This window comes from Ranitomeya variabilis, chromosome 5 (assembly GCF_051348905.1).
Source record: "Ranitomeya variabilis isolate aRanVar5 chromosome 5, aRanVar5.hap1, whole genome shotgun sequence".
Taxonomy (NCBI): Eukaryota; Metazoa; Chordata; class Amphibia; order Anura; family Dendrobatidae; genus Ranitomeya; species Ranitomeya variabilis.
In genome coordinates, this window is record NC_135236.1 from 601,424,749 (window position 1) to 601,441,315 (window position 16,567).

Genomic DNA, 16,567 nt, shown 5'->3' on the forward strand with positions numbered 1-16,567 from the left:
ACGGCCGGCGCTGACACAGTCAGTGCAGGAAGCTCTCGGCAGCGCGTAACCCTGTGGACGCCGGGGGACGTGACAGACATCAGAATGTGAGTATGTACTGGTTTTTTTTTTTTTACTTTTACAATGGTAACCAGGGTAAATATCGGGTTACTAAGCGCGGCCCTGCACTTAGTAACCCGATGTTTACCCTGGTTACCTGGGTGCTGCAGGGGGACTTCGGCATCGTTGAAGACAGTTTCAACGATGCCGAAGTCGTTCCCCTGATCGTTGGTTGCTGGAGAGAGCTGTCTGTGTGTTGTAACAAGAACCGCCTCAAGGAAATGCAGAAAAGATACTTTAATGGTCAATAGAACATATTACATCGTATACCAGGAACATATTACATCATATGCTAGGAACGTATTACATATATGCCAGAGTTATATTACATCATGCATATAAATATTACCAGGGAGGGAACTACCAGTGCTGTCAGGATGGACTCCTGGAAACATCATTAACGGTAAGCTTAATACCTATTTTCCAGGACGTCCCTCCTGACAGCACCCTGGAGAGTACCAAAGCACCTCCTCAGGGTGGGATTACCGCTTGGAGAACTTTTCTCCCAAATGCAGTATGTTGACCAGACAAAACATCAAGTTTATAATGTTTACAAAAGGTATTTGCACTAGCCCATGTTGCGGCCTTACAAATCTGCTCTAGAGCGCCTGCCCTCTAGGCCCAAGAAGTAGCTATCCCTCGAGTAGAATGTGCACGGAGACCCTTTGGAGGTGGGATCCCCTCTGACTGGTAGGCCTCAGAGATCACAGACGTGATCCAACGAGCGATAGAGGCCTTTTTACCTTTATTTTTCCCACCAAACAAAATAAACAAATTTGGATCAATGCGCCATGAGTTGGTGGCTGACAGGTAGTCAAGGACCGCCTGTCTGACATCCAGAGAATGCAGAGCTCTCTCTTTAGCATTAGTAGGGTTACTGCAAAAGGATGGTAACATGATTTCCTGATTCCTATTTTTAAGCGTTCCTACTTTTGGAATAAACGAGGGGTCAAGTTTAAGGATTAGGCTTTCATCTCTAATCTGGAGGTACGGGTCCCTAGTGCACAGGGCCTGAATTTCCCCCACCCTTTTAGCTGTGGTAATTGCTACTAAGAATGCTGTTTTACGTGTTAGGACTGAAATGGGCATGTTATCGGCTGAGGCATAAATTATCTTTACAGAGGAATCTGAGGACCAAATTAAGGACCCAAGAAGGCGATAATTGTCTAATGGTGGGGCGCAACCTCTGGGTGGCTCTGATAAATCTAACTATCCACGGATGAGCTGTTAGGGGATAGTCAAAAAAGGAGCCAAGTGCCGAGATCTGCACTTTCAAGGTGCTTGGTTTGAGACCTTTGTCAAACCCAGCCTGCCGCAATCTTGGACCTGCCACCCTCCAGACAGAACTGCCTCCAGATCTTCAGATAAATTGCTGATGTTATAGGTTTCCTACTGGCCTTGATCGTGGCTATTACTTGCTTCGACAGACCTCTTGCCTTCAGGATGTTCCCTTCAGGATCCAGGCTGAGAGATGGAGCTTCTCTGGGTTCGGGTGATAAACAGGGCCCTGGTGAATTACGTCTGCCGTGAGAGGAAGCTCCACTGGGTTCTCGATCGCCAGGTCTACTAGAAGACAGAACCAACTCCTTCTTGGCCAGTATGGAACAACCAAAATAACTCGAGCTTGATCCTCCTTGATCTTCCTGAGAACGGCCGGGATTAGTGCCAGAGGAGGGAATGCATATGAGAGAGGATCCGTCCATTGCTGGCTCAGACCATCTATCCCTTCCAGAAGATCCCGAGGGTTCAGCGAGAAGAATCTTGAGACCTTCAAATTTCTCCTTTTTGCAAATAGATCTATACTGGGAGTTCCCCAGCGAAGACATAAATCCCGGAAGATATCCTGGTTGAGTTCCCACTCTGTTGCAAACACCCTTCTCCTGCTCAAATAGTCCGCTATGACATTCTGGGAGCCTTCTAGGTGAATTGCTGAGATGGAAAGGACCGATCAGCGAAATATTCTCCCCGCCAGCTCCTGAAGCGGATGGTGTCTTGAGCCTCCTTGATGCTTCAGAAAGGAAACCGTTGTCACATTGTCGGACAGTATCCTGACATGGCAATTCTCCAGAGTGTGATGGTTCCTTCTCAAAGCTTCCCACACAGCATACAGCTCTTTGAAGTTGGAGAAGTTGTGAATGACATCTGGAGGCCATCTCCCTTGTAGGATCCTGCCTTTTAAATGAGCTCCCCAGCCCCAGGCGCTGGTGTCTGTAGTAACTACCACGTAGGGAACTACCACATAGCACTCCATTTCTTAGCTTCTCTGGGTCTGTCCACCAGAGGAGAGACCTTCATACTGGATACGATAGCCTTAAAATACTGTCCAGAGAAGACCGACGACGGTCCCACTTGGAAATAATTAATCTTTGCAGTGGTCTTGAATGGAACTGTGCCCATCTTACACACGGTATGCACGCCGTCATTAGGCCTAGCACTCTCATGGCCATCCTTATTGAAACTCTGCATTCTAATAGGAGCCTGATCTGAATTTGTATTGCCTCCAGCTTGGATTCGGGTAGTAGAGATATTCTGTTTGCTGAGTCCAGACACACTCCCAGGAAGATCTTTCTGTGTTCCGGAGTTAGGTCGGATTTCTGCCAGTTTATGATCCATCCCAATTGTTCCATCACAGATATAGTTCGGTTCCTGTGATCCGACAATCTCTGGTGTTCTTGCTACCAGGAGAAAGTCATTGAGATAAGGGACTATTACGATCCCCTGGTTCCTCAGGAAAGCAACGATCTCTGACACCAGCTTTGTAAATACCCGAGGTGCTGAGGCAAGTCCGAACGGAAGGCACTGAAACTGGTAGTGACAGGTCCCAGACGGCAGAACCACCGCAAACCTCTGAAGCCTCTGAGATAGAGGGTGGACGGGGACCTGATAATAGGCACTCTTCAGGTCGAGAGTGCACATCACAGCGTCCTGATCTATGAGGAGGATTGCTGAACGAATGGACTCCATACGAAACCTCTTGTACCTGACCCAGGCATTCAGAGGTTTCAAATTTACTATTGTGCGGGAATCGCCGGATGGTTTCGTTATGGAAAAAAGGGAAGGGAAGAGTAGTGTCCCTGGCCTACTTCTATTGGTGGTACTGGAACTATGACTTTTGAGGAAAGCATCCCCATTAAGTCTGTCATCATGGGAGAGTCTCGCGAAACCACCATAGGAACGATGTATCTGTCTGGTGGAGGGGAGTAGAGCTCGATACTGTAGCCTTACGACACAGTCCGAAGGACCCACTGATTTTGAGTGATTCGGGCCCAATTGTTCGCAAAGTGGCGAAGCCTTCCCCCTATAAGGGTGGCGTCATTGTGACTTAGATTTAGAGGAGGGGCTAAAGAAGAAACTTTTGTTCCTGTTACCCTGGCTACGGGAACCCCTATTAAATCCTCTATTGGATCTACCCCCTCTAAAATCGGACTGTCTCCTGAAGGGAAACCCTCTCCGAAAGGACTGAGACCTCTTAGGCTTGTCCTCCGGAAACCCCTTTTTCTTGTCAGAGGCCGACTCTAGGATAGTATCTAGGGAAGGACCAAATACATTTGCTCCTGAAAAGGGAATTGAACATAATTTGGTCTTGGAAGCATTATCCCCAGACCAAGATCTTAGCCAGACCGCCCTTCTAGCCGCATTGGATAATGAACCATTTCTAGCTGAAAATCTGACTGATTCATCCGTCATATCAGACAGAAAGGCCGTGACAGATCTCATTATAGAGAATTTAGGATTTTGGATCTCGGGTACATAGACCGGGCTACCGAGGTAGCTGCAATGTTGGTCTTAATTAGAGCCGCGGAAGATTCCCAGGCTCTCTTTAGCAGTATGTCAGCTTTCCGATCCATGGGATCGCGCAAGTTTGATGAGTCCTCGAATGGTATAGCTGTCTTTTTGGCAACCATTGCCACCGGAACATCAACTTTGGATATCTCGTCCCATAGTTTTACCTCCTCCGGCTCGAATGGTAGTCGAGTCTTGAAATCCTTAGATAATAGCAGCCGACGTTCTGCCTCCTTCCATTCTTTGAGTACGATGGCTTTAATATGCTCACTAACTGTGAAGACTGTCTGCCGCCGTGACATAAGTCCTCCAAACATCAGGTCCTGCCTGGATTGTGGCTTAGATGTTTCTTCTATCTGCATTGTGCACTGCACAGCCTGCACAAGATCATTCGTATCCTCCGCCTGGAAGAGGTATTTCCTTTAGTGTCCTGGCTGCCTGAAGGAAGCTCTCCCTCTTCCTCTGAGACGAAGTCTTCAGAGTCAGACTTGTCCTCAGAGGTAAACTCCATTTCTTTTAAGTCTCGTTCTCGTCTGGCTCTCTTGCGGCTGGGAATGGGACTGGACTTTTCCACCATGCTAGACAGAGAAGCCAGGACTTCCTCTCGTATTAGGAACCTCATTTCAGACAATAGTGCGGGCTGCTTGTCTCTCATAACCTTGGATGTGCAATCTGCACATAAGGTTTTCCCATGAGTGTCCAGAAGCTTTACGCTACATATAGGGCATCTACTGGATTTTCCAGAAGCCTTGCCGGATTTCTTAGCTGGACCAGGGGGGACAGCGGGGGTTCCCTTATCCTTAAATGACATAAGATAGGGAAAAGTAATGGGGCAAACCTGCTCGTGCGTGCAGATAGGGGAGTTTGCGCTATGCGTACTTACCCCCTCCTCGGCTGGCATGCTTCCTTCCATGATTCCCGAGGTAGCAGGTCCCCGCAGCACACAGCGCCGGACAGAAGCGCTTCAGCCGCTGTGTGATCCACGCTGGAGCGCACACACTTCCCCCGTACATACAGTGTTACCGGAAGTGACGGTAACGGATGCCGCGAAACCGGAAGTGACGCGGTCACTGGGAATTTCCGCCGGAAGACACTGCGCCCGGCACCACGCCGCTCTGCGAACCCATGGAACCGCATCCGCAGCCGAGAGCCTCCCACCGGGAGGAGCGGCTGCCACCAGGAGCTTCGCCACTCCTGGTCTTTGGAGCAGAGGGACCCCCCTCTGGAGGGTTTCTGCCCTGAGCCTCTTGACAGGGGGAAGGATATTGGCAAGCCGCACGATCCCCCTGAGCTCCGGTAAGCTGCGCAGCTTCTCTCGTACGTTCCTTGCAGGGACAGGAAAACACTGAGGTTTGGGGGTGGGACCGGACCTTTTGAACTCTCGTGTGTTTCCTGTCCCAGCAAGGGGAGGAGGATGTCCTCCAGGGTGCTGTCAGGAGGGACGTCCTGGAAAACAGGCTTTTGGGTGAAGTGGTTAAAATAAAACAAAAACTGTAACCATATTGATTGACAGATAAAAAGGTTAACTTTTGGTTCATTTTTACCACACTTTGAAATCCCAAATATCAATCGTGAAATAGTTTTTTGCTTTTTATTTTCCATTCCATCAAACAAAGAATATTTTTTCATATTTTTAAATACAATTAATATGAAAAGATAAAACTTTTCCCACAAAAATCACGCCCCAATATGGATATGTAGATAGAAAAATAGTTATAGCTCTTGGAAAGCAAAGAGTAAAAATAAAAGCAAAAAAAAGAAAGAGACAGATCCTTAAAGGGATAAACAGAAACACACACCGAACATTTATATAGACTGCAGAAGCATTTTTCAGGTCATGCATGTTGTCCTTGGAAAGCCAAGTACAGTTGTGGCCAAAAGTATTGACACCCCTACAATTCTGTCAGATAATACTCAGTTTCTTCCTGAAAATGATTGCAATCACAAATTCTCTGTTATTATTATCTTCATTTAATTTGTCTTAAATGAAAAAACACAAAAGAGAATGAATCAAAAAGCAAAACATTGATCATTTCACACAAAACTCCAAAAATGGGCCAGACAAAAGTATTGGCACCCTCAGCCTAATACTTGGTTGCACAACCTTTAGCCAAAATAACTGCGTCCAACCGCTTCTGCTAACCATCAATGAGTTTCTTACAATGCTCTGCTGGAATTTTAGACCATTCTTCTTTGGCAAACTGCTCCAGGTCCCTGATATTTGAAGGGTGCCTTCTCCAAACTGCCATTTTTAGATCTCTCCACAGGTGTTCTATGGGATTCAGGTCTGGACTCATTGCTGGCCACCTTAGAAGTCTCCAGTGCTTTCTCTCAAACCATTTTTCTAGTGCTTTTTGAAGTGTGTTTTGGGTCATTGTCCTGCTGGAAGACCCATGACCTGTGAGGGAGACCCAGCTTTCTCACACTGGTCCCTACATTATGCTGCAAAATTTGTTGGTAGTCTTCAGACTTCATAAAGCCATGCACACGGTCAAGCAGTCCAGTGCCAGAGGCAGCAAAGCAACCCCAAAACATCAGGGAACCTCCGCCATGTTTGACTGTAGGGACCTTGTTCTTTTCTTTTAATGCCTCTTTTTTTCTCATGTAAACTCTATGTTGATGCCTTTGCCCAAAAAGCTCTACTTTTGTCTCATCTGACCAGAGAACATGCTTCCAAAACATTTTAGGCTTTTTCAGGTAAGTTTTGGCAAACTCCAGCCTGGCTTTTTTATGTCTCGGGGTAAGAAGTGGGGTCTTCCTGGGTCTCCTACCATACAGTCCCTTTTCATTCAGACGCCGACGGATAGTACGGGTTGACACTGTTGTACCCTCGGACTGCAGGGCAGCATGAACTTTTTTGGATTTTAGTCAAGGTTCTTTATCCAACATCCTCACAATCTTGCCTTGAAATCTCTTGTCAATTTTTCTTTTCCGTCCACATCTAGGGAGGTTAGCCACAGTGCCATGGGCTTTAAACTTCTTGATGACACTGCGCACGGTAGACACAGGAACATTCAGGTCTTTGGAGATGGACTTGTAGCCTTGAGATTGCTCATGCTTCCTCACAATTTGGTTTCTCAAGTCCTCAGACAGTTCTTTGGTCTTATTTCCTCTCTCCATGCTCAATGTGGTACACACAAGGACACGGGACAGATTTTTCGAACAGTGCCCATACTTTTGTCCACCCCCTTTTTTATGTTTGGTGTGGAATTATATCCAATTTGGCTTTAGGACAATTCTTTTTGTGTGTTTTCATTTAAGACAAATTAAATGAATAATAATAATAATTTTTATTTATATAGCGCCAACATATTCCGCAGCACTTTACAATTAAGCGGGGACATGTACAAACAAATTTGGTAAGAGTTAAGACAATTTAAACAGTGACATTATGGGTGAGTTCCCTGCTCGCAAGCTTACAATCTACAAGGAAATGGGGGGACGCAATAGGTGAAAAGTGCTTGTTATTTCAGGTCAGGCAATTATAATAAATAGGGATTTTCATACAAAGCTGCATGATCCGGTCATCAGCCCGTGTGTTTAAGTGCAATAGTCAAGTAACAAGTGCAGTTATCATGTGTATGGAGGGTGTGGAAACAGATGAATAGTAGGGTGCAGATTCAGAGTAATATTTGGAAGGAGGGAACAGGGCAAAGTTAGTTTACTGAGTAGTTGATGTGGTAGGCTTATTTGAAAAGATGGGTTTTCAAAGCGCACTTGAATAGGTCGGGGCTAGGTATCAGTCTGATCGTCTGGGGAAGTGCATTCCAGAGAGCTGGCGCAGCACGAGAGAAGTCTTGGAGACGGAGGTGGGAGGTTCGGATTACAGGGGATGTTAGTCTTAGGTCATTTGTAGAATGGAGGGCACGTGTAGGGCGATAGAGATGAGAGAGGAGATATAAGGCGGTGCAGAACTGTGGAGAGCTTTGTGGGTGAGAGAGATGAGTTTATACTGGACCCTGTAGCGAATGGGTAGCCAGTGTAATGACTGACACAAGATGGAGGCATCGGGGAAGCGGCTTGACAGAAATATGACTCTGGCTGCAACATTCAAGATGGATTGAGAGGAGAAAGTTTGGTAAGAGGGAGACCGATCAGAAGAGAGTTGCAATAGTCCAGACGAGAATGAATGAGAGCGACAGTAAGAGTCTTAGCAGTTTCAACGGTGAGAAAAGGTCGGATTCTGGAGATGTTTTTAAGATGCAGGTGACAAGAGCGAGTGAGTGATCGAATATAGGGAGTAAAGGAAAGTTCGGTGTCGAATATGACCCCAAGACAGCGGGCATGCTGTTTGGGAGTTATGGTTGAACCCTCCAAGGTAATTTCGATGTTGGGTAGAGTGAGGTTAGTAGAAGGGAGAAACACAAGAAGTTCCGTTTTGGAGAGATTAAGTTTCAGGTAGAGGGAGGACATGATGTTAGAGACAGCAGACAGACAATCCTTGGTATTTTGAATTAGGGTAGGGGTGATGTCGGGGGAAGACTTGTATAATTGGGTGTCATCAGCATAGAGATGATACTGGAACCCAAATCTGCTGATTGTTTGTCCAATAGGGGCCGTGTAGAGACAGAAGAGGAGGGGGCCTAGGACTGAGCCTTGCGGAACCCCGATAGTAAGGGGACGAGGAGAGGAAGAGGAGCCGGCAAAAGATACAGTGAATGAGCGGTCAGAGAGGTAGGAGGAGAACCAGGAGAGGGCTGTGTCCTTGAGGCCTATAGAGCGGAGCATAGTGAGAAGGAGCTGGTGATCCAGTGTCAAATGCGGCAGAGAGATCCAGGAGAATCAGCAGAGAGCAATGACCTTTGGATTTAGCTGTTATTAGGTCATTAGAGACTTTAGTGAGGGCAGTTTCAGTGGAGTGTAAAGAGCGGAAACCAGATTGTAAGGGGTCAAAAAGAGTTATTCGAGAGATAGCGGATTAGACGGGAGTGGACGAACCGTTCCAGGAGTTTAGAGATGAAGGAAAGGTTAGAGACAGGTCTGTAGTTAGCAGTGCAGTTCTGGTCCAGGGATGGCTTTTTAAGTAAAGGGGTTATGATGGCATGTTTAAATGAGGAGGGAAAGATACCTGAAGAAAGAGAGAGGTTAAATATTTTAGTCAGGTAAGTGGTAACCACTGGTGAGAGACTGCAGGATATGTGAAGGAATGGGGTCACTGTTGCACGTTGTAGGCCGAGCAGAAGCGAGGAGCTTGGAAACTTCTTCTTCTGAAACAGGCTCAAAGATGTCTTGTGAGCTTGAGGTGCGGCAGAGAAGGGGATCCAGGCACTGAGGAGATTGCGCTGAGATATTCTGATGGATGTGGTTGATTTTTTCTAAGAAATAAGTGGCCAGATCCTCACCGCTGAGGTTGGTGATGGGGGCCTGTACTTTAGGTTACAGGAGGGAGTTTAAGGTTTCAAAAAGTCGTTTTGGGTTGTTGGATAGTGAGGTGATGAGGGTGGTGAAGTAGGATTGTTTGGCCAGATGAAGGGCAGAGTTATAGGTTTTGAGCATGAAGATCATAATAACAAAGAATTTGTGTTTGCAATCATTTTCAGGAAGAAACTGAGTATTATCTGACAGAATTGCAGGGGTGTCAATACTTTTGGCCACAACTGTATGACATAGGAAAGGCACTATTACGGGAGATAATTGGGATGCTGTGACTGCCATTATCAGGATCACTGTATCTGACACCAAAGGAGCCACTGCTACGGGGGACATTTAATTCTACTGTTTCATTCTACTTTAGAACAGGATGGGGAAAAAGGTCTTATCTTGGTGGATCAGTGGTTAGCACTGCAGCCTTGAAGCTGGGGTCCTGGGTTCAAATCACACTAAGGACGACATCTGCAAGGACTTAATGGTGCTATATATGTGAGATACATAAAAAAAAAAATAGTACAAAAAAAGGTTGTTGTTTTTTCATTACTGATCTAGAAAAGCAATCCTCTATGGCAGTGTTCCCCAACCCCGGTCCTCAAGAGCGACCAACAGGTCATGTTTTCAGGATTTCCTTAGTATTGCACAAGTGATAATTGCATCACCTGGACAGGCAAGCATTCAATCACCTGTGCAATACTAAGGAAATCCTGAAAACATGACCTGTTGGTGGTTCTTGAGGACCGGAGTTGGGGAACACTGCTCTATGGGGTTTTGCTTATCATACCATTTCTCATATCTTGTGTGTATATCTATAGTCATGTGCACATGAAATAAGTGTAAAAGCGGCCATACAAATGGGAAACATGATGACCGACGCTCATTTGGTATATCATACACAACTTACACACACTTTCAGGAATTTTCCCTTCATACCATGCACTGTCCTCTCTCCCCCACTGCATCTAGCTCACTGACTTTGAACCAGTCACAGAAGATGAAGTAATCAGGCTCCTTGCATCTTCTCGCCACTTGTACCAGTGACCCCATTCCGTCACATCTCCTCCAGTCCTCTTCCGGTATCTTTCCCTCCTCATTTAAGCATGCCATGATACATCTATTACTTAAAAAAAAAAAAATCCCTCGACCAAAACTGTGCTGCTAACTATAGACTTGTCTCTAATCTTCCCTTCATCTCCAAACTCCTCGAACGCCTGGTTCACTCCAGTCTTACCCGCTCTCTCTCAGATAACTCCCTTCTCGACCCTCTTCAATCTGGTTTCTGCTCTTTACACTCTACTGAAACTGCCCTCATTAAAGTTTCTAATGATCTACTAACAGCTAAATCTAATGGTCACTACTCCATGCTAATTCTCTTGGGTCTCTCTGCAGCAATCAACACTGAATCATCAGCTCCTCCTCACTATGCTCGGCTCCATCGACCTTAAGGACACCGTTCTCTACTGGTTCTCCTCCTATCTCTGACCGCTCTTTCACTGTATATTTTGCTGGCTCCCCCTCCTCTCATCTTCCCCTAACTGTTAGGGTTCCTCAAGGATCAGTCCTAGGCCCCCTCCTCTTCTCTTTGTATTCCGCCCCTATTGGACAAACTATCAGTGGATTTGGGTTGCAGTATCATCTCTATGCTGATGACACCTAATAATACACTTCTGCTCCTGATATCACGCCTGCCTTTTTAGAAAACACCAGTGATTGTCTTACCGCTGTCTCTAACATCATGTCCTCCCTCTACCTGAAACTGAACCTGTCAAAAACTGAACTCGTGTTTACTCCCTCTACTAACCTACCTTTGCCCGACATTGCCATTTCCGTGTGTGGTTTCACCATTACTCCCAAGCAACATGCCCGCTGCCTTGGGGTCATACTTGATTCCGAGTATTCATTCACCCCTCACATCCGAGCACTGGCTTGCTCTTGTTGCCTGCACCTCAAAAACATTTCTAGAATTCGACCTTTTCTTACTTTCGACTCTGCAAAACTTTTACAGTTTCTCTTATTCATTCTCGTCTGGACTATTGTAACTCTCTACTAACCGGCCTCCCCCTTACCAAACTCTCCCCTCTCCAATCTGTCTTGAATGCTGCAGCCAAGATCATATTCCTCACTAACCGTTTTTCCGATGCCTCTACCTTGTGCCAGTCATTACACTGGTTACCCATCCACTCCAGAATCCAGTACAAAATTATTACCCTCACCTACAAAGCACTCCATGGCTCAGCTCCACCCTACATCTCCTCCCTGGTCTCAGCCTACCACCCTACCCATGCCCTCCGTTCTGCTAATGACCTGAGGTTAACATCCTCAATGATTAGAACCTCCTACTCCCGTCTCCAAGACTCTTCACGTGCTGCGCCAATTCTTTGGAATGCACTACCCAGGTTAATACGATTAATCCCCAATCCCCACAGTTTTAAGGGTGCCCTAAAAACGCATTTGTTCAGACTGGCCTACCATCTCAATGCATTAACCTAACTGTCCCTGTGTGGCGCATTCAAAAAACTTAAACCATAATCAGGTTCCTCTCATCATGTTCTCATACGCTTTATGCATTTAATAGCCCTCTGTATCTGTACTGTTACATATTTAGGCAGATAACCGGTTTATGCAGCATTACTTGAACGTCCGAACAATGAAAGCAATTGTTACCATCCACCTCTCGTGTCTCCCCTCTTTCCTCAGTTTGTAAGCTTGCGAGCAGGGCCCTCATTCCCCTTGGTATCTGTTTTGATCTGTGGTTATTGTTATGCTGTAATGTCTATTGTCTGTACAAGTCCCCTCTATAATGTAAAGTGCTGCGGAATATGTTGGCGCTATATAAATAAAAATTATTATTATATTATTATTATTTTCTAAAGGGAGAGTGGAAATGACCCTTAAGGCACACATAGCGATTTACCAACAATCACGACCAGCGATACGACCTGGCCGTGATCGTTGGTAAGTCGTTGTGTGGTCGCTGGGGAGCTGTCACACAGACAGCTCTCTCCAGCGACCAACGATCAGGGGAACGACTTCGGCATCGTTGAAACTGTCTTCAACGATGCCGAAGTCCCCCTGCAGCACCCGGGTAACCAGGGTAAACATCGGGTTACTAAGCGCAGGGCCGCGCTTAGTAACCCGATGTTTACCCTGGTTACCAAAAAAAAAACCAGTACATACTCACCATCTGATGTCCGTCAGGTCCCTTGCCATCTGCTTCCTGCTCTGACTGAGTGCCGCCGTACAGTGAGAGCAGAGCGCAGCGGTGACGTCACCGCTGTACTTTCACTTTCACTTTGCGGCGCTCAGTCAGTGTGGGAAGCAGACGGCAAGGGACCTGACGGACATCAGATGGTGAGTATGTACTGTTTTTTTTTTTTTTACATTTACGCTGGTAACCAGGATGTTTACCCTGGTTACCAGTGAAGACATCGCTGGATCGGTGTCACACACACCGATTCAGCGATGTCAGCGGGACCTCAACGACCAAAAAACGGCCCAGGCCATTCCGACACGACCAGCGATCTCACAGCAGGGGCCGGGTCGCTGGTACGTGTCACACATAGCGAGATCGCTACTGAGGTCGCTGTTGCGTCACAAAACTTGTGACTCAGCAGCGATCTCGCTATGTGTGACGGGGCCTTTAATGTCAGGCAGTGCTAAGTGTTAAAATCCACAATCCTTTATCCTTATCTCATCTGACATCATCTATTGGGAGAGTCAGGAAACCCCCTTAAAAATTAGACGGTTGGCCGATCCTGAAAGGATTAGATGACTTCTGTCTGATTTATATGTGAATCTTTAGCCTGGTCCTGACTGTCTATATGAGCATTAGTGAGCCTATTTCGGATCCCTGCACACTTAAGGTACCTTCACACTAAGCGACGCTGCAGCGATACAGGCAACGATGCCGATCGCTGCAGCGTCGCTGTTTAGTCGCTGTGTGGTCGCTGGAGAGCTGTCACAGAGACGGCTCTCCAACGACCAACGATGCCGAAGTCCCCTGGTAATCAGGGTAAACATCGGGTTACTAAGCGCAGGGCCACGCTTAGTAACCCGATGTTTACCCTGGTTACCAGCGTAAATGTAAAAAAAACAAAAAAAACACATACTCACATTCCGCATCCGCTTCCCTGCACTCCTCCTGCATCCTGTGTCTGCACTGTGTGAGCGCCGGCAGTACAGAGCACAGCGGTGATGTCACCGCTGTGCTCTGCTTTTACTTTACGGCCGGCACTCACAGTCAGTGCGGGAAGCAGACGGCGAGGGACGTGTGGCAGACAGCAGAAGGTGAGTATGTACTGTTTGTTTTTTTTACTTTTACAATGGTAAACAGGGTAAATATCGGGTTACTAAGCGCGGCCCTGCGCTTAGTAACCCGATATTTACCCTGGTAACCATTGTAAAACATTGCTGGCATCGTTGCTTTTGCTGTCAAACAACGATACACGCCGATATGACGACCAAATAAAGTTCTGAACTTTCAGCAACGACCAGCGATATCACAGCAGGATCCAGATCGCTGCTGCGTGTCAAACACAACGATATCGCTATCCAGGATGCTGCAACGTCACGGATCGCTATCGTTATCGTTGCAAAGTCGCTTAATGTGAAGGTACCTTTAGGTCCTGCAATCCGAATTGTGGACTGATTAAAGCAACAATCAATGCTACAGCCAAATGAGTAGTGTACTCTTTGGACACCAGTAATTCAGAAATATGCCTCTTAAAGGGAATCTGTCACTCCGTTTTTCAATATGAGGTAAAAATAGTGTTCAATAGGGCCTGAGCTGTGCTGTACAATAGTGCCTTTATTATCCCCTGATTCCCCACCTTTGCTGCCAAAATACCCTAGTAAAGTCACTGTTTTCGGCTGTCAATCACGCAGGTCTGGTCAAATGGGCGTAGTGAAATCGCTGTTTCTCCCCCAGCTCTTGCTTTTTTTCCTGGCGTTGGCGTAGTGTTTCGCGCCTGCGCATTACAGTCTCTTCACTGTAACCTCTGTGCAATACATACTGCGCATGCACAACAGCCGAATGCACTGCGCAACGGCTAAAAAAAGAGCGCAATCTCATATAAGGTAATGCCTGTATATTCTGGGTGGTATTTCCTGATGAAGCCACAGCCAATCAGAGGCGGTTGATCAGCAGCAGCCATTATATTCCGCCTAAGTTGGAACAGCAATTGTTTCTTGTGGCTTGAATGTTATGTGAAGGATGCAACTGCTCCAGTCCGCTGAATAGCTACAGTGGTGTGATGTGCATAGGTGGAAGAGGCCAGCAGACTGGCGGGGCATACAGTGCAGGTTACGTAGGAACTATGCTGATCTGGTAGGTGAATATCGATTTACTTACTCTTACCACCGTCCTGGGCCCAGTCTGAATGGGATTTAAAGTACTGGATAAACTCTTGAAATAATATATCGTATTCTAAAGACACAATAGTTTAACTTGTTTAGGCCATTATTTATTATTTTTAAAACTTGTTTGGTAAAAACTTATTTTGGGCATAAACTGTCACATGGGCACATAAAGTACAGTTCATATTAGAAAGAGAAGCACCAATAAAATGCAGAATTTTCTTGAAAAGAAAAGTATATACTGTACACACAAGGTGACATTTATGAGCCAAGTTAAAAAAGGACGACAGTCAGTATATTGTGTGTTTGTGCTTACTGGCAGAAATACAATTTGGGTGTTGCATTCATTGCTTACATACCTGTATTTTTCGGAGCTTCCACATACACTGGTGCTGGAGGCTGACCACTTTGCCAACCAGGCTGAGGATATCCTTGATAACCTGGCTGTCCTGGCTGATATCCTACAGGCCCTGGCTGATATCCTCCAGGACCAGGTGGGTAACCGGGATATGGAGCTGGGCCACCTTGTGGTTGTCCATACGGTGGATAAGGTCCAGGTTGATTAACCCCTGTGTATGGTGGAGGATTTTCATAATTCATGATGAACTGTAATCCATAAAATTGAAAATTAGAATTTAAAACGTTTTTATGGAATTCTACTTTCAAATAATTGATAACATTTTCCAAAGTGCTAACCAAGGTTAAAAGCGAATCTGTCGGTAAGTTTATGTTAAGTAATCTGAAGACAGCATCAGGTAGGAATTAAAACACAGATTTCAGCAATACCTCTTATCAAGCTAGTGGTTTTGTTTGCTTACAATGATTGTTTTAGCACCGGTAGCTTATCATTGCTGGTTCTACATGTCACCTCCTGTGATAGGAACCTCACTGTCTATAGACATTGTATATACAGAGCCTGGGGTCGGCGGGGTTCGCTTCCTCAGCTCTGCTTCATGCTAAATATCAAATCTCTGATACTGGCTGCACCCAGTAATTTTCATTGGATTCAGCTTCTCTTTGCCTGCATCTGGCTGCTCTCAGATGAGGTAGCAAAAACCTGTTGACAGATTCCCTTTAAAATGAACCTGTCACCCGTTTTGTGACATAGCAGCTAAAAATATCACCTTATTCAGCATCTGCTATGCTTTTCCTAAATCCTTATAGAGGGTGGTTTGGACGTTAATGACCGGGCCAATTTGTAAAATTCTGACCACTGTCCCTTTATGAGGTTATAACTCTGGAACGCTTCAACGGATCCTGATGATTCTGACATTGTTTTCTCATGACATACTGTACTTCATGATAGTCCTAAAATTTCTTTGATATTACCTGCGTTTATTGGTGAAAAAAACTGAAAATTTGGCGAAAATTTTGAATATTTCAAAATATTACAACTTTCAATTTTTATGCCCTTAAATCACAGACATATATCACACAAAATACTTAATAAGTAACATTTCCCACATGTCTACTTTACATCAGCACAAATATGGAACCCAATTTTTTTTTTTCTAGGGAGCTATAAGGGTTAAAAGTTGACCATCAACTTCTCATTTTTACACCACCATTTTATTTCTTTAGGGACCACATCACATTTGAAGTCACTTTGAGAGGTCTATATGATAGAAAATACTCAAGTGTGACAACATTCTAAAAACTGCACCCCTCAAAGTGCTCAAAACCACTTTCAAGAAGTTTATTAACCCTTCAGGTGTTTCACAGGAATTTTTGGAATGTTTGACAAAAAATTAACATTTAACATTTCTTCACAAAAAATTTACTTCAGCTCCAATTGGTTTTATTTTACCAAGGGTAACAGGAGAAATTGGACCCCAAAAGTTGTGCAATTTGTCCTGAGTATGCGGATACCCCATATGTGGGGGTAAACCACTGTTTGGGCGCATGGCAGAGCTCGGAAGAGAAGGAGCGCCATTTGACTTTTCAATGCAAAATTGTCTGGAAT

General features: G+C 45.5%; 1 protein-coding gene across 2 annotated transcripts in view; it reads right to left on the reverse strand.

The window, feature by feature from the left end:
- Nucleotides 1-16,567, reverse strand: part of CYSTM1 (cysteine rich transmembrane module containing 1) — a 113,797-nt gene that overhangs the window by 28,924 nt on the left and 68,306 nt on the right. For both annotated transcript variants that reach the window (XM_077266035.1, XM_077266036.1), the window contains exon 2: nucleotides 14,964-15,210. In XM_077266035.1, coding sequence (XP_077122150.1) covers nucleotides 14,964-15,204 — 241 coding nt within the window. In that variant the 5' untranslated portion in view covers nucleotides 15,205-15,210. The remainder of the gene's footprint in view (nucleotides 1-14,963; nucleotides 15,211-16,567) is intronic.